The sequence below is a fragment of the Vicia villosa genome, unplaced genomic scaffold (genome assembly GCF_029867415.1).
Source record: "Vicia villosa cultivar HV-30 ecotype Madison, WI unplaced genomic scaffold, Vvil1.0 ctg.000032F_1_1_3, whole genome shotgun sequence".
Taxonomy (NCBI): domain Eukaryota; kingdom Viridiplantae; phylum Streptophyta; class Magnoliopsida; order Fabales; family Fabaceae; genus Vicia; species Vicia villosa.
In genome coordinates this window covers 256,648-281,560 of record NW_026704967.1, presented here as the reverse complement: position 1 = coordinate 281,560, position 24,913 = coordinate 256,648, and the positions used below count along the sequence as shown (strand labels likewise).

The 24,913-nt window shown below is 36.3% G+C and overlaps 2 protein-coding genes across 2 annotated transcripts; one reads left to right on the top strand and one right to left on the bottom strand.

The window, feature by feature from the left end:
* Positions 1–2,209: 2,209 nt before the first annotated feature.
* LOC131622569 (uncharacterized) lies at positions 2,210–5,937 on the top strand. The gene is made up of 5 exons (XM_058893607.1): positions 2,210–2,522; positions 2,660–2,712; positions 3,900–4,064; positions 4,260–4,361; positions 5,486–5,937. The coding sequence occupies exons 1-5, from the start codon at positions 2,360–2,362 to the stop codon at positions 5,618–5,620; spliced, it is 618 nt and encodes a 205-aa protein (XP_058749590.1). The 5' UTR covers positions 2,210–2,359; the 3' UTR covers positions 5,621–5,937.
* Positions 5,938–13,471: 7,534 nt separating this feature from the next.
* On the bottom strand, positions 13,472–23,862 carry LOC131622568 (hydroxyproline O-galactosyltransferase HPGT1-like). Its single transcript, XM_058893606.1, has 12 exons — positions 23,569–23,862; positions 23,427–23,490; positions 22,988–23,037; positions 22,662–22,855; positions 22,075–22,138; positions 21,901–21,973; positions 21,326–21,449; positions 14,905–14,992; positions 14,768–14,818; positions 14,263–14,334; positions 14,073–14,185; positions 13,472–13,874 (listed from the first exon to the last, which is right to left on the bottom strand). The coding sequence occupies exons 1-12, from the start codon at positions 23,679–23,681 to the stop codon at positions 13,852–13,854; spliced, it is 1,029 nt and encodes a 342-aa protein (XP_058749589.1). The 5' UTR covers positions 23,682–23,862; the 3' UTR covers positions 13,472–13,851.
* Positions 23,863–24,913: the final 1,051 nt, after the last annotated feature.

Genomic DNA, 24,913 nt, shown 5'->3' with positions numbered 1-24,913 from the left:
CCCCGTTGCAGCGAAAGACATGAAAGAAAAAAACAACATAAGGTTTTCCCTTCAAATATTCAATCCAATACTAATAAGCCTTTATTTATACCCAACTTGATCGATGAAGTTTGGATGGAGCCACCATTAGAAGAGATACTCATACAAAAGGATGATATAATTACCGTACTCATTGCATATTCTGTCATTCTCACTAGATAAAGCTTTTTTCAGACTCCCTTCTTTGGTAAAATAAAAACAATCGATAATATATGGAACTTTCCCACGAACACGATGGGTTCACCAAGTTCCCTATCACATTCTTCTGCAATTGTTTAGCCATGACACGTTAATAAAGTTCAATTTCTAGAAGACAAAGTTTTGAGAGAGGAAAAGAGGTAACCACTCAAGAATAAAAAAGAAAGAATGAACTAAAAGGTAAAAGGGGAGTGACTCTAGTTCCTCATATACTTATGTATCGACAATATAGAAAAAAAGGTGTTATATCATAAATCGCGTTTCTCGCACATAACACTCAAGTGTTTCAGTTCCCAAGAATGATCATAATTACGCCTCTGAATAAATGTTTGGTGTTTCAATCAACATAAGCATGAAAAAGGGTAGTCGATAATCAAGGACAAAATTCTCCAAACCCTTACCTTGATATTCAAATATGAGAGCTTTGAGGATTACTGTTCTGGGATGACCACCCGGAGAAGAAGCACCCCGGACCAAACATATCAATCGGATGGTCAACCGTACTTCTAAAATCTTCTCATGACCATAAGACTATCATGTACCAAACTGTAGGAGATTTATTTCTCAGACACATCCAACGGCCCTCCACATTCCATGCATAAAAGATAACGAGGTTGTTATTCCTCTTCCCTATATACAAAGAATGCCGTCATTTTAGGTAACAAGTTTCAAATACAATTTGAATACTCGCTACTCATTCACATACTAGCTTGAGCGTTGAAGTGCTAACCTTGTAGGTATAGCCCCGCTTCGTCGCACCAAAAGCTCTACTCTGGCGCAACTTCTGTAACTTTCTATATTTCTGGTTCCAGAATGGAACAGAGTGCAAGACATATATTTGGGCTGATCTCATTAATAAACTCAACTAATGGTTATCAAATTCAAATATTGGTCATAAATGTTACTAGTAATACAAGTCGATTAGAGGTAGCAAACAGACAAGTCTGTCCCGTAAAAGTCCGCAAAAGAATGGTGCAGGACATAATGGGCATAGTTGAGGGTGCGGGTCTAAAACCTACGTCTCTTCCACAAAAAGTGAAGGCGGAGCGGGCTTCTGGACATTGCATCTTATAAGTAAAAATGCAAAAAATTATGTAAAGTTACACCTATAAATGTTCGCAAAAAAAAAAGGACATGGCAGAGCAGTCACATTAGAAGGTGCGAGTCTAAACTGTTATCTACCTCGTACTAAAGTGTAAGCTAAATAGGTCTGTCTAATTGGTTGGACCCGTTTTACCACCCTAAAGTTGAGGTAGTAGAAGAGTGTGCCGAAGATGATATAATATTGTAAGGTTCCACATTCTTTCCTACATTGTCTTATTAACATTGAGTATTTAAATTTTGTTTATTGTTAGTCTTTTTGTACCATTTATATAAAATTTAAAAGTTTTAGTAAAATTTAATATTTAAAAATAGAGATAAATTTATTAGGGATAACAAGTGTGAAAAAAATAAAGTCGGACAATCAAAGTAGCTGATGCAAGTTGGACACTTGAACTCAATTTGCTTAGCTAAATAAATGGATTCAAGATGTTTAGTGACTTTTAAAAGTTTAAAGATTACTGTTCAAAAAAAAAGTTTAAAGATTACAAACATGCATGTTCTTGTTGATTAGACTCATCCAGACAAAATTTGTAAGAAAACGACATAGAAAGGTCAAAGTAGAGAGTGCTGAGTTCAAAAGATTCATCCCACTAAAAATGACAAACTAAATGGACAAACACGACATGTTAGACCTCTTAGTTACCAATAACATTTTTAAATGTTTTTTAAAAAATAGAAGTAATTTTTTTAATAATGTGAAACTTAATTTATAAACTTTTTTATAAAAAAATCCACATTATCTAAACTAATTTTTTTTAAAAAATATTATTTAAAATTCCTCAAACTTAAATAAAGACATTTCATAAATTCTAATTTTAACATATCTTCAAATTTTTAATCCAAACAGCAAAATTTACATTTGTGTTACTTAATAATCCTCATCGTTTATGTGTTAGCTTTGACAGATCTTGCTTAGTCAATAAACTTAGCAAAAAAACTAACGCGCAACCGCGGCTTCCATTTCTTCTCATATTCCCTTCCCAAGCAACACAACACAAAGTTGGTTCGGTTCGGCTCGATGGAGTACGAATATAACAGAAGCAGATCCGGCCCCCAAGTTCCGATGTACCGTGCTCCGCCCTCTTCCATCTACCCCAAGATCGGTCCTCACCCTCAAACCGCCGCCCCTCCCCCGCCTCGTCCCTTTCCTTATCAGCACAATCCCACTCCTTCACCTTCTCGTAACACTCTCTCTCTCTTCGGTTTCCCCTTGATCACTAGAATTAGGGTTTTTTCATTCGCTATCCGTTTTTCTTCTGATTCGTGGAAAACATGAAATAGAAACAAAATTAATTAACTCTGTTTATTGAATTTGCAGTTGGATTGGGCATTAAGGTTGCTATCAAGCCGGAATTTAGGATCACACAGCCGGTAAGATTATCTAGCTTTGGTAATTGTTTTTTTATTATTATTGTGAATTGGTACAAGTATTTGATTTTGATGATAGCTATGATTTTACTCCTCTATACTTGTGATTGCGTTTAATTTATTTATTTTTTCAAATTATTACTGATGTCGTCGTGTCATTGTCTGGATTGTATTTGGGGTTTCCGTGTTTCATAGGTCACAACTCACTACAACGACTTAAATTTGTCTATCGACATCAATTGTATACCTCTTATTGAAAGTAGAGTAGTCAATAGTGGCCAATAGCAGCACTATCCCACTATAGCTGAGGGGAATCCGTTTGCAATGGAAAGAGCCTTAGCAGTGCAGAACACTATAACGGTAGCGGGGGCTGAGCGGTTTCTAGTCCGGAGCGGTATTTGTCCCGCTATCCTTTTTCCCTTTGAAAACTGAAATTACCCCTTAAATTTAAAACGTTTAAAGGGTAATTTTGGATTTTTTCAAACAACTTTGAGTTACTCGACCTTAAGCTTCCTTCACGACGTTTTTGCACTTGAGCAGTTCCAAAGAAAAATCCCAAGTTCCTTCCTCACCTCTCGTTACATTTCGTTCTTCCCTTTGCACTTCAAATGTTTATAATTAATATTCATATTCATGTAATTTGTCCAAAAAAAATCAACTAGCACCCATCCCGCTAGCTATACGCTTCCTGCTATCCCATTTTTGGGGTCAGCCCGCGCCACTATCCAAGATTTACTACTCTGGTTGAAAGTGGGTTGCCCTTTTGTATTTATTTTGATCTCAGGTATTTCATAAATCTAAGAATATAGATTTATGATAAGGCTTTTTTAAGATGTAGTTATAGCAGGACCTACTGCATGTTCTTATTTTTACACATCAATTCAGTGGGGTTTCTCCATTCAAACCTATCTAATTCCCTTTTAAGGTTGTTCTTCCTCACTCCAAGTGTGTGAAAATGCTCATACTTTGCATATTTCATGAACCAACTATCCCAAAAAGTTAAGACATTACGTAGTGACTCAACATGAATGGCTTCGATATTACATGTCTTGCATGTCCTCTTATGTGAGAACACTTTGGGCTTAAAGCAATCAAAGATGCTTTTGCTACTAGGTGAATTGGTTTTTTTTTATCTGTTTTTATAGTTGAATATGATGTGACTTATGTTTGTTTTTTTTACAATTTTTCAGCCTCATTTATTACCACATGTGGGAGATATTCCACGGAGCAACTTCCAATTTGATTTTGGATTGGAGAGGAAAATTTTGGCCGAAGCTGAGAAGGATAACCCAAATTGGACCAAATTTGGGGTAGAAAATCTTCCAACTAAAGCTTCTGATACATCCTCGTCAAAGGTGTTTTTTCTTGATTTAGAGCAAGTTCCAATTTATTGTAATCTGTGTTTATGATTTTTTTTCCTGATTCATTATGCAGAGGTTGTGACTTACTATTCACTTTTTAATGCTTAGTTCATTTTTTCCTTCTGATTATAGATAAAATTCTTTTACTGTTTCCAACTCACATGGTGTAAAATGAAACTATATTTCCAGGTTACTTCTTCAGACCCCGTTGTGAGCAAGTATATAGCCATGGGACTCAGCCGAGAGGCAGTTCAAATTGCTGTTACAAATTATGGTGATAATCCAACCAAAGTATGCTCTTTCTCTGTCCCTGTAACTCATAATGGACATGATGTTCAGATAATAGCATTGTTTGAAGAATGATTTTCATTTTCGTAAATAATAAATTTATGCCCAACATCTCTTCATGCACTGACCAGTGACCAGTGACCATGCAAAGATTGAATAATTCAATGAATTCAAGTGGTTCTTCTCTTGATACTGGTGTTTCTCCTCCAAACTATTACAGTGAACTTATTGTTAGTTGTCACGATAATTTTTCTAGCATGTTAGAAAGTGGTCAGTTTGATAGTAATTTAACCAATGCATACAACAGTGTATGGCTCATTGTCTTCTGCTTCTGGCCATCCCTCCTTCTGTGTTGGTAACAAGGAGTAACTTTGGTGACCTATGGAGTCTACCGGCTCCCCTTGTTGACAAAAGTCAATTTTCAATAATTTTGTTTTCGTGCCAAAATGGAAGATTTTTTCAACTAAGTTTCACAATCCAAATAGACAATTTATTGAGCTTATCGTGTTAAATCTTTTCTACCTCTTGTCGAGAAACTGCTTCCAGTTCAGATATAATTACTTGCCAACCTACTTGGCTCTTATTTCCCACTCTTTCACTGTCATTGTCATTATTATTAGGAGTATGAATTGTAAAGTTAACCTTACTCAGCTGTTAACCATTATTAGATTTATGTTTTGAAACCAAACTACATTTCCATATAGGAATCACGGACTCTAGACACAGACACATACCCTGCTGATTTTCAAAATATAGGACACCGACATGCACACGCGCGCGCACACACTAATAGGATACTGGATTTGGGCCTTAGCCCAGTAGAGAGGAACTCTCCTAACAGACTTTCTAAATATATTTCTGATTGATGGGATGAGTTGCAAATATCTGATTGCTAGTGTCAAGAGAGACTAATTCTAAGACGAGAGTGATAACCCAATTTGGATCTGGATATCCAGACCAGCAATTGGAATACACTGTAGTTTGGGTGATGTGCCCCGATATATTGATCACCTCTAATTTGTTATGAAGACCACTGCTTAACTTCCCAAAAGCGGTGTCACACAGTTTTGTTGATTCCTTTGCTGATTAATTTGTTTTTCTGACTGAGTGTAATATTTCATTTGAAGGTTCAAGAATTTGTCAATGGATACACCCTTCTGCGTGAAATGGGATTTTCATCAAACAGCGTTGCAGAAGCCTTAGTTATGCATGACAATGATACAGACAAGGCATTGGCACATTTCCTTAATGGCTCATCATGAAACCTCGGCACATATCTGTTGTAGGTATCATTTGTGGATAAAGAAATTTGTGATCCTTTTGTATAATGATAAATAATGATCAAATATAGGTAGAGTCATACTGGCAATCTCTTATTGTCAGTTGTGGGATATTGGTTTTAGGGTTTCGGTGTTTTTAGAGGGAACAAATAGAAGTGATTATTGCCTATATTATTTTACATAAGAAAGACAGTTCTTTTTTGGTCAAAAAAAGTTCATTGTATTTGCTTTTGGCCAAGATTTAAGTCCTTCGGGCATGTTTGGTTGGGATTGTATATGGTAATTTATCCTTTTATTTACGTTTTGTCAGAAAGCTGAAATAAAAAACACTTATTCTAAAATAAGTTAATCCAAAAAGTATGTATGTTATCTTGGAACCAAAATGGGAAAAATTATATAAATTTCTGTTATTGGTTGGAAAGGAATTTTTAAAAGATGGATGGGAGAACTGGTCTCACAATTATTGGCTTTGAAAGAAGTATGCAATGCATATTGCAGTCTCCAGAATTAGTGAGATGAGTATCAATGGCTGAAATAGATTATGCCTTTACTTAGCACATGTTTGTTTCAGCAGCGAGTTTATCAAATCTACTGCAGAAAAACCAGGTTGCGATGCAGCCTCACATTCAGGCAGTAATGCCTTGGGGAGGCAAGCATCATAAAGTCACTAAAGTCATTTGTAGCAATAAGGATATTGTTGCTCTAAGGGCTTTCCTTCGTTATTTACCTCTGATTCGGTTGGATCTAGAGGATATGAAGGATTTGAATACTAGACAATAGTCGTTGTTTTGCTACTGGGTTTAAGGATTAATTAGTAAGGAATGTCAATAAGGATTAATTAGTAAGGAATGTCAATACGATGTTTATGATTTTAATTGCAAACATTGTGACGGTTAAGTTAGTAAGGAATGTGAGTATGAGGTTTATGATTTTAAATAACATGTACATGAGTCTAAATTGTTTGTTATACTTTATATTAGCAGTCTAAAATTTAGAGGTCTTAAAACTTTTTCTAATGTACTTAATGAACATGTTCAAGCCTGCTCATCTTACACTATTTTCCCCTTTTATACTTTTTTTCCAGTCAAATAGCCTAGTAACTAGAATTTTACCTACTTTTAAAGGCGAATAAGTAGGATATTGCAGGTTTAAACCTGCACTCATGCATTCACATGCTTTTTAAAGGTGAATAAATTATACATTCACATCTCTTCTTCGTCAAAACATATTAGAAAAATTGGACTCTCCTTCCATAAAAGATGAATAAATTGCATTATGAGGGAACTCTCCTAAAACTACCCCATTCATGCCACCATGGTTTGTTCATGTGTGATCTTGTTTAGTAGGTCACTTCTAATATTTGTCTCTTCTAAACCCCATGAGTCTATCTTGATGTTGATATAAAGTTTCTCCCAAAATTATTCTGGCTTCTCCTCAATATTCATTTAGATGATTAGTCCTTCCAATTTGCGGAATGTCCTTCTTGTGACGTTGTATGCTACTGTTAATTTATTTTCTTATCCCTGGTCGAAATGTATCTTTTTTAGCCACATGGACTATTTCACTCTTTCTCATTTGCGGGTTTTCTTCTTCAAGCCCTTTTCCCTTATATCCAATTTTGTCTTTGGGGAAACTCTGGACAACTTCCCCTTCTTGATTAAATATTTGACAACATCCTCCAGTTGTACACATTCTTCAATACATAAGTGGAAATGAGATTATCAAGATTTATGGATCTTGATTTCAATACTTTCGACAAATTTGGACATTTGTTGGAGTGTTAGACTTAACAAGTAATTCTTCATCTTCTCGTTGGCACTCATGACTAATATCGATTTTCCATTGAACTTCTGGATGTAGAATCGTAGTGGCTCGCCTTTCCCTTGTATGATGGATCTTAGGCTTTCAACTAGCATGGGTTGTCGTCTCGACTCCGTAAAAGATATGGAAAACAAGCACTTCACATGTCCCAAATTCGCTGAAAATATTGGAACTAGAAGGAGATGTCTTTCATGCACTTCGTGGTGTCGAGAAGGAAACTCAAGCCAGTGGAAAACCTGGGATCCATCCGACAATGGAAAGACATACCGACACAATTCTATATCAAGAGGTTCAACGTATAAGAGATACTAGTCAAAGGCGCTAATGATGAGGAAGAAATATGTGTTAAGTCTAGGACTTCAACTAAGATCCATATTTGCTGAAAGTACTGGAATCAATCTCTTAAAATGTTCAACAACTTGTGTGAGCTTTAAAGACAAGAGAAATACGAGCCACTAAGAAAAAGGAAAAATGTAATTTATTCATCTTTTATGGGAGGAGAGTCTCATTTTTTAAATATTTTTTGTTGAAGAATGGATGTAAGTGTATAATTTATGAGAAATTCTTTGGCCACCTCCCTATCTTCTAGTCCACCTCTGGTGAAAACCCCATTATACCCCTGACTTCGGAAATGAACTTCCGAAATGCATGAAAAAGGTGTTTTCGGAAGTTCATCTCCGAAAGCGCCTTTTTTTTTGAAAAAAGTGTCTTATTTCGGAAGTTCATTTCCGAAACTACAATTTCGGAAATGAACTTCCGAAATAAAACGCGTTCTGCAAATTAAGCAGAACTCTCCCCCTCCCCCAAATCATTTACCCTAATCATCATCAAACACTTCCATAGGCGAAATTTCTGCAGAAGCAAGTGTGAAGTAGCCAAACTCTTCTTCCAAACTCAACCAAACTCATCATTAAACACTAATTGGTAAGTTTATCATTGTTTTTTCAAGTTTTAGATCTATTTGATTAAACTATATTAGGGTGTTTAGAATCTGAAAAAATGACATTAAGATAGCTTAGTACTGATATTAGGATGTTTAGTAGGCAAAAAAATGGATTTGGTTTAGGGTTTTGGGTCTGCCATTGGAGGTTGCAGAGAAGCTCTGCGTGGGGGTGTTTCGGAAGTTCATTTCCGAAAACACCTCCATCCCAGTTTTCGGAAATGAACTTCCGAACTGTACCAGAAGTTCATTTTTTTTTTGTTTTTTCATTTGTCTCGCATATTAATCGATTTCGATTGTTTACAGGATCATGTTAGACCAGCCAGCACGCATCAGACAGGGGAGAGAGTCTCAGACTGCGTCGGCTAGACGCGAGCGGGCGGCGGCGCATCTGGCGTCGACCCAGGGACGGGGGCAGGGACGGGGACGCCGTGTCCGCGTTCCACAGGACTTGGTGGAGAGTTCATCTGCTTCAGGCTCTAGGAGTAGGCTGGCTCAGGTATCTTCTTCCCGCCAGCGAGAGGAGGAGGATGAGGATGAGGATGAGGAGGAGGAGGAGGTCATACCGGATGTTGACCCTCCAGTCGGGGAGGAGGAGGAGCAGGAGGAGCAGGAGGTGGATAGCTTTCCGGGAGGGCCTTTTGACACTTCCCTGCTGATTCACTACCAGGATCACGTCGCTCGGCGGATCTGGGAGGGAGAGGTATTTTTTTTAACTTAGCCGTTTATTTGTCACCATTTTTTATAATTTTACCGTTTATTTCTCGCTTATTTGTTTTTTTTGTAACAGGAGAGAGAGCCATTGAAAATGGTGAACCACTCTAGGAAGATTTTCGGTCTGTTTAAACCAGCAGCTCAGTGGTTTAACGACCATGTGCGAGGTTCAGGGCTTTGCGGGCTCTGCATGACCGGGTACACCACCATCAGCACCGGCATGCAGGGGGCATTTGTGGAGCGCTGGCACAAGGAGACGTCTTCTTTCCACTTGCCGGTGGGGGAGTTGACGATCACCTTGCATGACGTCCAGTGTCTTCTCCACCTGCCTATTAGGGGGCCGCTGTTGGACCACTCCAGGATCCAGAGGGTCGAGGCCATTGAGTGGATGATGCACTATTTGGGCCTGCCGCACGAGGTTGCTCACCTGGAGTGCGTCTCGACTTCTGGGCCTCATGTCCGGTTCAACACACTGAGCCTCTATTTTGAGTTCCACCTGGACGCGGCGGTCGAGGCCGAGCAGGAGGGTAACGACCTATTCAGGGAGTACCACCGCGGCTGCGCTCTTCGGTGCTGGTACATGCATGTGGTAGGCGCTGCATGCTTTGTGGACAAGAGCGCCAGGTACGTCGACGTGGCCTACCTCCGCTATTTCATGGACCTGGATACCGTTCACCAGTGGAACTGGGGGGCAGCTACTCTGGCATATCTCTACCAGAAGCTGAATGAGGCCTCCAACTGGAGGACGAGGCAGCTGGTCGGATCCTGCACTCTGCTTACGGTACGTTTGATTTTAACACATTCTCGTATTTATTTATTTATTTATGTTTCGTATTTATTTTTAATACATTATCGTATTTGTGTTTCAGAGCTGGATCATCTCCTACTTCTCCCGCATCCACGGCTTCCACATCGATCCTGCGTACGTTGACGCCATGCCCAGGGCCGCCAGATACGCCCTCCAGAGGGGGAACGATGCGGTGGGACCATACCGCCTGTACCTGGACCGCACGATGCACGACGACGTCACCTGGAGGCCGTTCGCCGACTATGCTCAGGTTGTCCCCTTCGACGGGGTTGCTCTATATTCAGGCTGGTTGGCATGCGGGACCGGCATCATGGTCCGGTATCTCCCGGAGCGGTGCATGCGGCAGTTTGGGTTCGTGCAGATCATACCCAGGTCACCCTTCGAGGCTGCTCCTGACATAGTGACCAGAGTGCAGCTCACTGCCATATGGGAGGAGTGGCAGCATCATGTGGTACCGGAGGAGTACCGTCGCATGCGGGTCACCCAGGACTGGCACAGTGTGGAGGGGTACGTCACATGGTTCTACCGGGTGTCCCATCCTCTCTTGAGACCCGACGTTCCTGGCGCTCCTAGGCCAGCACACGAGGAGATCCTGGAGAACCGGCAGGCGGAGGATGACCACGCCATTGATCTCCTTCCGATCTGCCAGCGGATAGAGATGCTTGGGCGGGACGCGTTGCATCGAGGTGTCATTCATCATGGCGGACCAGAGGCAGTCGCCGTGATGGAGATGATCGTCACTGATGCGGGCCGTGCGGCGGGGTACAGGCGGCAGAGGAGGGCCCAGGTTGAGCGGGTTAGGCACACTCAGTAGTGGTGGGGTTTATTCATTTTTTGATTTTGGATTGTATATTTAGCACACTATTTTTATTTATTTCGGTTTGTATATAATATTTTCATATTAGTATTTTTTTTGTTTATTTATCATATTAGTGTTTTCAGTCTATCTATTGTTTATTTTATTTGCCGGTAACGTTTAATTAAAATGCGGTTGCGTTTAAGAAAAAACATAAAAAAAAAACACAGTTTCTGCATAATTCGGAAATGAACTTCCGAATTCACCCCCCCATGAGGTGTTTTCGGATGTTCATCTCCGAACGCACCCCCCATGAGGTGTTTTCGGAGATGAACTTCCGAATCAAGGAAATTTTTTTTAAAAAAAAGCGCTTCGGAAGTTCATTTCCGAAGCAGGGGTAGTTTGGGAATTTCGCTGGGGGTGATCCCCCATAGGGAGGTGGGTAGAGAAATTTTCTAATTTATTCACTTTTAAGTATCATCTAATTTCATGTGAGTGAGTTTAAAACCGCAACATCCTATTTATTCACCTTTAAATGATGAAATTATGGTCACTAGACAAAAAAAAATAAAAACTTAAGAGGGGAAGATAATGTAATATGAGTATCTATTAAAGGAGAAAAGTGTAATATATTTGCATAAGAAATGAGGGGAGCGTATATTTTAACACAAGAGGAGAGAGTAGTGTAATATAGTATTTTGCATAAGAGAGGAGGAAAGGGGATGTTATGCACGGTGCATAAATACTCAGATATTGCTTATATTACTCAAAGTATTATATTTATTATTTAAAATAATATACAGATTACTCAAAATAGTATAAATATTACTCAGAATAATAAATATATTACTCAAAATAGTTAAAATTCGATATTACTCAAAATGGTGTAAATATTACTCAGAATAGTGTACTCATTACTCACAATTAATAATTACTCATAATTAATAGATGTGTACAAATAATGCATATATTATTCATGGATTATGGTATTATTACTCGTTTCTAACTAAAATGTTACTCGGAACAATTTAAATATTACTCGTACGAGACTTATGCACCGTGCATAAGGATATACTTTATGCACATCAACCTGACCCGAAGAAAAGTATATATTTTGACACAAGAAAGGAGGATAGTGTAATATGAATATCTCTCAGGAAAAAAATAGTGAAATTCACTAAAAAATAAATAATAAAAATTACGGGTATGTTTGATTTAGTTGTGTAAAATTATTTTTTAGACATATTGTTGTGCACGCAATATTAGTATATTGTTGATAACATATTCAATTTTGTAAGTCACGCTTTATTCTACAGGGCACTTTGATCCTAACATCAATTAAACCCTAAAAATCTTCATTTTGAAAGTGCAATCTCTAACAAGTTTTAAAAAATTATAGCCCATCTTGTCTTTGCAACATTTTCTATAAGATCATTACTAGTTAAAGTCTTTGTCAACCACCTCATACTCTTATTTGATATTATCATGAGTCCTTACTAAAGCATTTTCCTACCAGATAGAAGCGCTTTAACGATGTTATTAGTTTGTAAGAAATCAATTATGTTATGCAAAAATTGAAGAAGCAAAAAGAAAGAAAGAGATGTCGCCTTCAAATTTGATTTTGAGAAAACCTTTGATAATGTCAATTAGAGATTTCTTCAAACTTGCTTTACTAAATTTAGATTTCCATCCATTTGATCCGGAGCTCATCATGAATTGTGTTCTCTTTTTTTTATTTTTATCATGTGGAATGAAAATAATGTGTTATCTTTCAAGCCTTCCCATGACCTTCGTCAAGGAAAATCATTCTCCACTCTTTTTCATTAGATCATTCTCCCCTCTTTTTCATTAATTGCATGAAATGTTTTATATTTTCATATGTTATGTTGTTCGACGTGACTCTTGAAAACCTATGTGCAACTCCACCAACAGACCACTCATATCACACCTTATATTTGTAGATGTAGTCTGTGTTTGCAAAGGCAAGAAATCTCACAACTTCCTACTCTTTCTATGTTACATCACTGCAATTAAAAAAACTTCAACTTTATGTACTCATTGCGGTTTGGATGATGAATTCTTCCTACATTGTGTCGTTGATTGTTGAGATTCTCAAAATCTTTTAGCAAATTCTGATTTTTCTTTCTTAACCGGGGATGATAACAATAGGTTTGGAAAAGGTATGTCTGACACACTCCACAATCCTTATACACCTATTTCAGCAACTCTTAACACAGACGCACTGCGGCACATTCTACAGACCAACCTCAACGTTCATTGCACCACCATTAACGTTGATGGTAGTTGCCTCGGCAGTTAGAATTTTTTGAATACTTACTAGGAACTTTAGACATTCTTCAGATTGAGCTTTACGCCATCCACATGGACATCTCAATAGCTATAGATAAATGTTTTATTGACTCAGATTGTTGCATTAATTCCTCCCTCTGCATTAACTTTTTTTAAGTACCATAACTATGGTGTTTTGTATGAAGACATCCAAGACAAATTACAAAATAACAACTGCCTCAGAATTTGAAAAACATGTAAATGTGGAATTGGGGGATTTTGAGATATGGGGAAACCCATGTAAATTTGAAGAAAAAAAAAACAAAAGCACTTCAAAATAGTGTTACAAAAAAAGCTTTGACCTTGGTGGACCACATGAGGCACTTGTTCCCCCTAGTCTTCGCCCAAAACATAATCATGACTCATTCCCATTTACTATACTATGTACAAAATATACGAAGTCTCTCCACATGAAACATTGTCCCTCCTACAATTACTTTAAAATACAATTAGGAAGTTCTTGCGCTGATATCTTCCTCTCCTATACAATGAATGAATGAATGAACCATAAAATGACATAAAACAACTTAATAAGCAGAGAGGTAAATCTTTTGGTGTATACTATGTCAGATGCCTTAAGTAATGACTGCTAGTAAACCTTGAACCGATCAATTCGCCAACTGTGCTTACAAGTTAATGTAAGGATGCACTTCAAATCTAGAGGCAACTTTCCAGGAAACTCTCAGTTTTCAATAGAGTAAAAGATCTGTGGAAAAGCGTCTAATAACTGATGGATCTTGTGTATTACGCGGGTGGTCATCTCACAATTATGCACTGAAATAAACTCAAACACCCGCACAAATTGCTCCTGAAAAACAAAATCATGTTGTATCAGCTTGAGGTTGCGAATGGATTTTGATGTACAGGCCAAACATTTATGTTAAGCATTCTAGTTAGGGTATCTTTTTGGTGGTTGCGGAACTATGTCATGAACTTGAATTTTAGACAAACGAATGTATACATACAACACACACAGACGGAGAGAGAAAATGAAAGTGAGGGAGACCTGTTGACCAAGACGAGCAACAAAACTTTGCCTCGTCAATATGCTTCACATCAAGTCCAATAAACCAGGATCCAGCACTCACATCATCATGGGCATATGTACGAAGAATGGATCTGAAAACTCATCAGAGTCAAGGTTGATGCACAAACAGTTGCAAACAAAATTAGGTACAGTAAAGAATGGATCTGACCTGTTTATTGATATAAATTTAGCCAAAGCTTGTGATATAACATACATCTCTCCTGATGCATGACGAAAGTACCTGTTGCTCAAGAGATTTAATTATCATTTCAAGAGGAGATAAATGGATTGAAATAACAAAGATACTAATGAATATTCAACATGGTTGCAATCTTTGCTTGATTATTATCCTCAGTAGCCATGATACAATTGAATAATCTTTTGCGAAAATGGAATTTGGTATAATCACATATTTCACGTCACATATCAGGCTTGTCCAGTAAAGATTATTTTGAGAACTGAGAAGCAAAAATTAAAATAACCTAAAGCAATTTTAATTTATGGGACTGATCAACAAATAAAGCACTTCAGAATACTATGTAAAAAAAGCCTCAGTTTCTCACAAGATCCACATGTAGATATTTGAAACTGACCAATGTTGTGTCACACACTACTAATGCAATAAAATTTATATAATTGTTAAATCATATGAAATAATTGATTTGTTGACTTACGATTTTTTGTCACCAAACTTCCACCATTCTGGTTCATACCATTTATGGTTCCTGTCAACACTCACACAAGCAGTATAAGAACCATAAAATGTGGTCTACATAAGTGTACGGCATTTTAAACAAGATAAGGGGCTCACTGTTCAGAGAAAACTTCGCCTGATTTCATGCATCCCATGTAAATCCGAGGTTTCTCCAAATTAGTGGCAAGTGTAGCTCCCAAGGCATCTGCGAAGGAAAAATGTGTATGTAGCAAGACATAAATAAAATGTTATCATATATGCAAAAGAAGAATGTTAACTTCTCTTTTTCAGAAGATGAGGATATATATAAGGATCAGTCCAGGTTATGAGGCATTAAATCAAGTTACACTAGAAACATTTCTCCATTTCATCCTCCATGTTTCTATCCTATGGTTGACATCATTGTTAATTTCCCCATAATTGTTTATGGTCTAAAGATGCTTAGACTGAGAGAATTAAGAACAACTATAATACAATTTTCTATTAAAAAAATTTAAATGTTTGAAGCTTAGGTAATAATAAAAGGGTGAAGTACCGGTATCGAGTAAATGTACCGTATTCGTGGTACTTCATTTTTTCTCATTTTTCGGTTTCGAGTGAAATTTGTGATTTCCTCAAATATCAATATAGTATCCTCAGAATTTGGGTTGAGCGTAACTCATCCCTACAAAACTGGCTTGTAGGGTGAGGATTGTCGCCACTTATAAACACAACACAGGCCATATCTATAAGCAATGTGGAACTAAATTCACCCCTTCGAAGCCAACACAATAAAGGTGTTTGGGGCTGCAATGAGGCAAACCAAAGTGCTGCAATTAAGGCGACTAGGGACGGACTGCAATTAAGGTGGAAAGTCCAACACACCCCCTCACGCTTGGACCTCAATGAGCCCAGAGCGTGGACGATGCAGGAAGCCCAACAATGAGTCTAGGATAGACTCTGATACCATCTTAGAATTTAGGTTGAGTCTAACTCATCCCTACATAACCGACTTGTAGGGTGAAGATTGCCCCCACTTTAAAACACAACATAGGCCATATCTCTAAGCAATGTGGGACTAAATCCACCTCTTCAAAGCCAACACAATGAAGGTGTTGGGGGCTGCAATGAGGCAAGCCAAAGTGCTGCAATTAAGGCGGCTAGGGGCGGACCGCAATTAAGGGGAAAAGTCCAACAGTATATTTATGTATTTTTATTTCTGCGTTATTATATCTTATAATTATTTTTTATTTTTTAAACTTTTATAGTGATGTTTTGTTGTGAACCTAACAATTTAGTTCTTTACTCGTACATTTTATAGAAAACTCTTGTTTTTCTATTAACGTACCAATACCTTGATTTTTTTTAAAATGAAGTATCTCGTACCGGTACCCGCACCGGGGACTGTACCTTAATCTATACATCATATGTTATTCTACAAAAAATTACGTCGAGTTTTCTCTTGTGCTTATTAATTTAAGAAATCTTTAAATCACAATTTTCTCCAACAAATGCATCCTCTCAAACCAACCAACTTCATGTTGCTTTCTAACCCCCACTGAGGAAAGTATCCAATGAGCATGTGCCCGAGCAAAACAACTATTTGTTTAATGTTAATAAGTGGATTATCCACTAAGGAAAGTATCCAATGAGTTTAGTCTTTTGGATGTTTTTTGTACATGCATCCAGAGTTAAAGTGGGATCCTCAATGAAAACCTTGGATGTATCTTGAGAGGTATTTTTTTCCTTCATATATGGCTACAATTTCTATCAAAAAGATGCAACCATGTAGGATGAAAGAAGTTTTAATTGTGGCTACTAAAAGTAAAACTAAGAGTCGAGAAGTTTGAATACTTCAAGTTCATCACAAATTTTTGCAGTGTCTATTAAACAAATTTTGATGCACTCATGAAACACATCTAAATGTTAGTACCGTGATGTATGTTTTTTTGCAGATGATATAGTTTTACTTGAAGTGTCGAAGAAGAATTTAAATGAGAGGATGAAGACCTAAAGACGAGACTTAGAAACGCATGGCTTTCACCTAAGAAAAAGTAAGTTCAACAAAAGAAGAAACATTTATAATCAAGAGGTGAAAGTTGGAGACTATATCATCCCACAAGTCATGTGAGAGAATTTCCAAAATAATAATATATTGAATGATTGTATTAATAATATAAATATTATATTCAAAATTTTCATCTCTCAATTGAATGGTCCGTGGTGATTATTGTTGGTGTAATGTGCCATGTCATTGGTTACCTTGTATTTAGGAATAGTTGCAACTTATAAACAAATCATTGCTAATTTTATGTAAAACGTTATCACTTTTCGTACGTTGTAATCAAAACAGTGCAATTCCTTTTCTAAGAGATGTTTATGTTTCCAAACAAATGTGAATCTCATTATATATAAGAGGTTCTTGACACGATGGAAAATATATACAAAACCAGTCTCAAATTATTTTCTCATACTAAATCACCTTTCTCTTCTCTAATGCATGAGAGCAAGTAAAAGAAATATTCTTCTGTAAAATACTATCAAAGATACGCTTAGAGAGATTGTGCAATTCTCTTTGAGAATTCCAAAGTATAATGCAAGAAATTCGCCGGTAAACCCTTTTGCATCCAACATACAAAGAATGGTGGAGACGATTTGTTCCTTAAACTTAGTGTGGAAACATACGCTTTGCAATTTTATCAAGCAAATTTATCTCTCTATTTTCATCTCCATTTATTCTTAAATTTGCAGCAACCCCAACAACAAAATATCTAACAATCTTAAGGAACATTTTATCTTATTCAATGGTTGCTTCACTAAAAGAGATGACTTCTGACTCTGTGAAATTAGAGAAGTTCGATGGAGAGAATTTTATTCTTTGGCCAAAAAAAAAATTAAATTCCTTCTCACAACATTGAAAGTGGTGTATATCCTTAACATTCCAAAACCGGAACAAAAAGAAGATGAAACAATTGCTGAAACTAGAGAGAGACAAAAGTGGGACAATGATGATTATATATGCATGGGATACATCCTCAACGGTATGTGCGATTCGTTGTAAGACATTTATCAGAGACTCCGCAAAAGAATTATGGGAGAAATTGGAATTAAGATACATGCAAGAAGACGCTACAACTACAAGTAACAAGTTTCTTGTTTCTCAATTTAATAAATATAAAATGATAGATGGTAGGTCTATTATGGAACAAATGCACGAATTTGAACGTATTCTCAATAATTACAAACAACACAATATGCACATAGATAAAACTATAATTGTATTTCACATGGACCTTCTCTTGAGTAAATTGGCTTTTAGTATCATCTTGTTTTCGATACTGTTCTTCTAAACGAAGGTACCCAATTGTTCAAGAGAAACGTCCTCCTTCTTATGCTTCATAGTTCTTCTAAAATCTTTTCAAGAAGGAGGCAGTTTATCTATTATGGATGATACAGTTATAGTTTCATTCATGTGCATATTGTGTTGTTCGTAATTATTGAGAATACGTTCAATTTCGTGCATTTGTTCCATAACAGACCTATCATCTATCATTTTATAATTATTAAATTGAGAAACAAGAAACTTCTTACTTGTAGCCTCTTCTTGCATGCATCTTGATTCCAATTTCTCCCATAATTCTTTTGCGGAGTTACTGCTCTGATAAATGTCGAACAACGAATCGCACATACCGTTGAGGATGTGTCCCATGCATATATAATCATCATTGTCCCACTTTTGTCTGTCTCTAGGTTTAACAATTGTTTCATCTTCTTTTTCTTCCGGTTTTGAAAAGTTAAGGACATACAACACTTTCAATAGAGAAATACATTTGCTCGATAAAATTCCAAAGCGTTTGTTTCCACACTAAGCTTAAGGAACAATTCGACCCCACCAATCTTGGTATGTTGGATGCAAAAGGGTTTACCGTCGAATTTCCAACAGGATACTTTGAAATCCTTCAAGGGAATTGCATAATCTCTCTAAGCGTATTTTTGATAGTATTTTACAGAAGAATATTTCTTTTACTTGCTCTCATGCATTAGAAAAGAGAAAGATGATTTAGTATGAGAAAATAATTTGAGACTGATTTTGTATATGTTTTCCATCGTGCCAAGAACCTCTTATTTATTTATAATGAGGTTTAGATCTGTTTGGAAACTTAAACATCTCTTAGAAAAGATATTGCACTGTTTTGATACAACGTAAACGTATGGAAAGTAACAACGTTTTGCATAAAATTAATAATGATTTGTTTATAAGTTGCAATTGTTCCTAAATACAAGGTAACCAATGACATGACACATTACACCAATAATAATCACCACGGACCATCTAATTGAGAGATGAAAATTTTGAATATAATATTTATATTATTAATTCAAATAATACAATAATTCAATATATTATTATTTTGAAAATTCTCTCACAAGTCATGCGGTTTAAATATCTTGGATATATAATACAAAACGGTGGAGAAATAGAAGAGGATGTAAACCATTAAATTCAAGTTGGGTGGCTGAAATGGAGGGGACCTCAAGGATTTAATGTGATACAAAAGTACCACTCAAGCTGAAGAGAAAATTTTATCGGACAACAGGAAGACCTATGATGTTGTACGAAACATAATATTATGCGGTTGAGAATATACACGAAAATAAAATAAGAGTAGCAGAGATGAAGATGTTGTGTTAGATGTGTAGTAAGACTAGACTAAATAAAATTATAAATGACAATATTAGAGAGAGTGTTAGATTTGGAGTAACACCTATAATAAAAAAGATGGTGGAAAATAGACTTAGGTGGTTTGGGCATGCGGAGATAAGACCAGTAAATGTTGTTGTAAGTAGAGTAGATCAGATAGAGAGAAATCAAACAACTAGAAGTAGAGAAAGACCTAAAAAAACTATAAGAATAACTGTTAAGAAAAATCTCGCGATCAACGAATTCGATAGAAACATAGTCTTGGAAAGAACACTATAAGAACACTATGGTAGATATTTTATCGAATCCATTTACTGGTATAAAGTTTGGTGGATGCTGTCTATTAAAACGAATACATGAAGTTTTGACATATTACAAAGCCCCATAAATGAAAGACTTGCATGTGTATTTGCAGGGTAAAAAACCCATAGCCCCATAAATGAAAGACTTGCATGTGTATTTGCAGGGTAAAAAACCCATAGCAGACAGACCACTACTACAAGAGCAAAGCAAGAACCTTCAGCCAACAAAACCTAGATACTTTTCCGTGAGACCAATGAATTTGGCTACAATAACGACATATACCAGAGAAATACACTCTATCCCTAGAGTCACAGGTACTCTACCCATCATACCAAATTTTCTCATAGACAGGTGATTCAACGGCAAGAAGGCTTACACAACCTGCAAATTAACCTAGTTATGAAGAACTTAGCAAATCAAGGCACCAAACCTATAGATGATTATTCTCTACCTACAGCCACTATTAAGTGAGAAGAGTAAACATTAATGTAAACCACTCCTTACATGCTAATGGGAACACAAGTGTCCTTACCAGTCAGTAAAAAATTCAATACTTCCATTATTTGTTGAAAGAAAACGGTAAAATTTGATCTTTTAGGAACTTCTACAGTGTCCCTATCCTCTTCTCTCAGTGGGTTTTTTAAGAAGTTAGGAGATGTAGCCAAGGTAGTCAAGCACGGGATCTTAAGTAAGATCGGACGGCCTGTGAAAGATCGTAAAAGCAGGATCGTAGATCGGCACTTAAGATCTTACCAAAGGGTAAAATGGTAAATTCACATAAACAAAAAGATGAAAATTATAATACATGGACAAGATAACCTAAAAATCACAACATTTAACTAATTTAATTAATAATTCATAACCATCAACCCCTAATTTAATAAGCTCAAAAGATCAAGTTCAAAATAAATAGCTTAAAAAGATCAAAAAAAGCTGCAGCCGTTTTGTGTTTCTTAATATTAGGATTAGGAAGACAGAACTTTAAGTAAGACAAAAAAACTGGGTTCACTTAAAAAATATGACCCAGTTAGAAAGCCCAACAAAATAGACCCAGATCTATGATTTTTACGATCTTACTTAAAAGATCTCGATCTTGACTTCAAAAGCACACAAAAAAGATTTTTGCAAGATCTTAGCACTAAAAGGCAATAAAAGATCTTAAGATCTTACGATCCTACGACCCAGATCTCGATCTTGACTACATTGGATGTAGCTTTCAAAAATTTTGATCTTTTAGGAACTTCTACATTTTTCTAAAAGCCCTTCCAAACACTCTAAAGTTGATACAAAGTGCTTTTATTTGGGGCAACAGTCATAGGATTAAAAGAAAACGGTAAAATGGTCCATAATTTAACAAAAGGGTATTAAGAATCATTGCAAGCTTAAGGTCACATGATCATATTCCCATAGATACAAACATGGTTTTCTTTAATGCATAAAATGGACTTTCAGGCCAGTGCAATTAAAAGATAAAATAAACACACATCAATAACAGTGACATTAGGTAAACTGTTTTATTAAAAAATCACCTCATTCAGTTAAAGAAAAACTAACCAATATTTACATAAACATCATCATTGACTTTGGCATAGAACTCCGCATCCCATTCATCTGCAGCGTGAGCAAAAAACAATTTAGCCTTCTCGGCGTGCCCCTGGGATCCTTCCACGTGATCATCCTGACAACAGAAGTGTTGAAGAATATGAGCTAACTAGCATAAGTTGTTGACCATATTGTCTATTCATAGGATGCAACAAATGACAACATATGTCATAAGCACCAACATGTTCAGATTTGCCTGCTAATTTCAATTACTGACTGAAAAACAGAGTATAAAGCCTTCAAATTGATGTCAACTCAAGATTGGTGTAAGCACAAATATATTTCAGCAATCATGCAACTTATGTTTCAATAGAATGTATGTGATTTTAACCATTGGAAACAGAAGAATAAAATAATGCAATACTCATTGCAATAACTACTTATAAAAATATAACAGTGACTGAAATGCCAGAAGCTCCATTTCCAAATTCAGAATGAGAAAATTCACTTGGATTTTTACAGGAAAGTTAATGCCAAAAGTTACCAAGAAAAATATACTGTAAAAGCCATGAATTAGATATACATACTAGAATTAGGAAGTCATTCGTCAACGCATTCTCACGATCAATGTCTTTGTCTTGACTGTCCCCGCGATTTGCACTGAAATATTTTACGGAATTCATAAGTGTTTACAACCGATCCCAAAAAAAAAAAAAACTACGGCCACCAACCCCCACAAGTTAAAATGTAAAAAATTCAACCTTCTACCAATAACAAATCGCAGAATGATGCCCTTTCCTTCTTCAATTTTCTTCAAAGATGCACCTACGAAGATAGTGCTTTTAAATTAAATCAACTTCTGAAGCACAATGTTAGTGCAAAAACTGAAGCCCATTTTATAAAAATCTGGAAACGAACTATCCAAGATACACTACAGCACTAAATCTTTCATGTACATTAGAAATAACTATGCTCATAAATCATTATCAATGAAATAAATATTTAGATACAATAGTACTATAAAACAAAGTTACAACTCTCCTTTCTATGTCGAAATGTTGAGAGGGTCATTTTTATCGCAACAGGAAACTGAAAAGGGTAAGTTCCTCATACGTTTTTATGTATACATTAACTCGTCATCAACTTATGCAGAGAATAAAAGAACATAATTTTATGTCATTCAACTCGTATCAAATCATGTTAAAGCCATACATTAGAGTTCACACTTAACAAAAATTATTTACATCAACTGTATACTCAAAGCTCAAAAGAGGTATATTACGGCAGAGTTGTTTACAATGTAATAAACTAGTGGAATTGAGCAAGAAAAAGAACAGAACAACATTACCGTTTCCCATCCAAGCCTTGCGAATGGCATCTCTATTCTTCCGGCGGCCAAACTTTGTCAGTATACCTATGACTACCAAAGGCCTTCTCTTAGAGTAAGTCCCATTGCTCTCACTGAAGCCCTTTGAAACAAAACCCTCTTGTTTAGCAGCATCAAGTTCCACCTTAAGTGCATCAAGCTTCTTATGTTGTTCCCTAAACAACACAATCAAACAGTATACACAAAAGAAGTTAAGAAGCTTACAAACACCACATCGGATCATTAAGAAAATCAAACAGCAATCACAATCTTTCGGTCAATTCCTGTAACACGGAAATTTAACTCACCTGCAGGCTATGATCTTCAATGTATCATCCACTGATATAGCAGATTTTCCCTAGAATAAAAATCTCTCGGTTAATTAAGCCAGAACAAAAATTAGAAAGGTGTGTCCAAGTCCTATCAAGTCAAACCCTGTGCGCGCGTGTGAGTGCCCCTAACATAGTGATCTCGATAAATCACAATACTAAACGATCCTCTTAAGTAGTTCTAAACAGTTTAAGTCCTCAATAAAAACACGCACGCGATCAAATAAATCAGATGAAATTGAAATGCAATTAATTACATAAATAATAAAAAATCCAGATCCCTAACTTCATTCAGCAGCAATTATTCATTCGAAAACGAATAATAGCAACTAGAATCGATAAAACAGTAACTGAAATCGCAGTGGCAAAATCGATAGAACTGATTAGAGTGAGTGAGCAATGAGTGGAGGTTACTGACCTGACCAGTGATCCTATCGAGTTCTTTGATGAGATAAACACGATTCTGTGCGTCCTGCCACAACCTGATAAAGGAAAATTAAGATTGAATACAAGAACAGTAGGAATAATGGAGGGAATTGTGAAATTGAAGGAAGAAGAACCTTCCGGCGACGTATATGGAAGCGAAGGTGGCGAACATGGAGATGAATAGTGAAGGGATTCGGGATCGATTCGCCATGGTGGAAAATCGGTGTCTCGATCCCTTGCTCTGCATTTCGGAATTTGAATTTCGAATCCAATGCTATATATGAATGGTTGAACAAGACAAACTGTTTTTCTTCTATTTTTTTTTTTGTGTGTGTGATTGAATAAAAGCAATTAGAGAGTCTAGCTTTTTCTGTGCTTGTGCTGGTACTGCTGGTAAACAGTCACCAACCTCTCTCTTTTTTTTTGGGTAGAGAATCCAATCACTCTCTTTTCACTTCTGGTTTTTTTTTTTTATTTAGAAAAAAAAATAAGAAGTAGTTTCTTGTATTATTTTCAAAATTCAATTCTAAAAAGTTTTATTTTTTTTATGTTAGGGTCATGCTAACATGTGCCCTAAGGGCACATGTTAAGGATATTATAATTAGAAAAAGTTAAATATAATTAAATGCAATAAAATTATATTTAAAGTTTCGATACATTGAATGTACAAGTTCCAAGAAAAAATTTCTATAAATGTCTCATTAACTTATGCCTTTGGGGCACATGTTAGCTTTTCCCTTTATGTTATCTTAACTTACCAATTTATTTGATCAATAGAGGAGTTTAATAAATTTTTTTTTTTTAAGGAAATGTAGGTTTTTTTTTATGTATGGCTAAAATAGATTATATCATTTCATTGTTAATAAAAGATTAAGAATAAATATCAACATAATAAATGGATAGAAACAAGTTGGAATAAATATGAATATGAATAAATGGATAAAAATTAGTTGGATATATGATCGTCTAAATGTGGAAATTTTTTACCTGTCTTTTAATAATCCTGCTGGTTGTTGGGAGTTGTCACACTTGTTTTGTCTAGAGGTGTGTGACACTAATTCCAAGTGAAAAGAATGCATGTGGAGAATTCAGCTGAAGGCATCATGGTCATGCCTCTGAGCATATGAAGTAGTCTGGGAAACGTCCTTGACTAAAATTACTGAAGATTTGTTTGAAGTTGAAGACAATGTCTGGTAGGATGTCAGAACATTGTTCATGGCATGTTTCCTTGAGCCTAACAAAGGAATATTGTGCAGCCAGCCACATGTAAAAAGAATGTCTAGAAAGTGTATTAACCACGCATGTGCATGCCTTGGACCTGAATTGTCTAGAAGAAATAGTCCAAGCATATTAAAGACATTCAAAGCCCTGTTGAACGGTGCAAATAGATTTTTGGTGGTATTCTCTCCTCAAATAATGCTCTCCTTGACCAAAAGGTGTCAACATTCAAGGAATCGTTATTTCCCAAGCAAAGGACCA

What these genes read in the sequence shown, in the direction of transcription:
- LOC131622568 (XM_058893606.1), bottom strand. Translation starts at nt 23,681, where the DNA reads ATGCAGAGCAAGGGATCGAGACACCGATTTTCCACCATGGCGAATCGA. An exon ending in TTGAAGATCATAGCCTGCAG is followed by an intron (nt 22,856 to 22,987) that starts GTGAGTTAAATT and finishes TGTGTTGTTTAG; the next exon opens with GGAACAACATAAGAAGCTTG. An exon ending in CAAGGCTTGGATGGGAAACG is followed by an intron (nt 22,139 to 22,661) that starts GTAATGTTGTTC and finishes CTATCTTCGTAG; the next exon opens with GTGCATCTTTGAAGAAAATT.
- LOC131622569 (XM_058893607.1), top strand. Translation starts at nt 2,360, where the DNA reads ATGGAGTACGAATATAACAGAAGCAGATCCGGCCCCCAAGTTCCGATG. An exon ending in AATTTAGGATCACACAGCCG is followed by an intron (nt 2,713 to 3,899) that starts GTAAGATTATCT and finishes ACAATTTTTCAG; the next exon opens with CCTCATTTATTACCACATGT. An exon ending in ATGGTGATAATCCAACCAAA is followed by an intron (nt 4,362 to 5,485) that starts GTATGCTCTTTC and finishes TTTCATTTGAAG; the next exon opens with GTTCAAGAATTTGTCAATGG.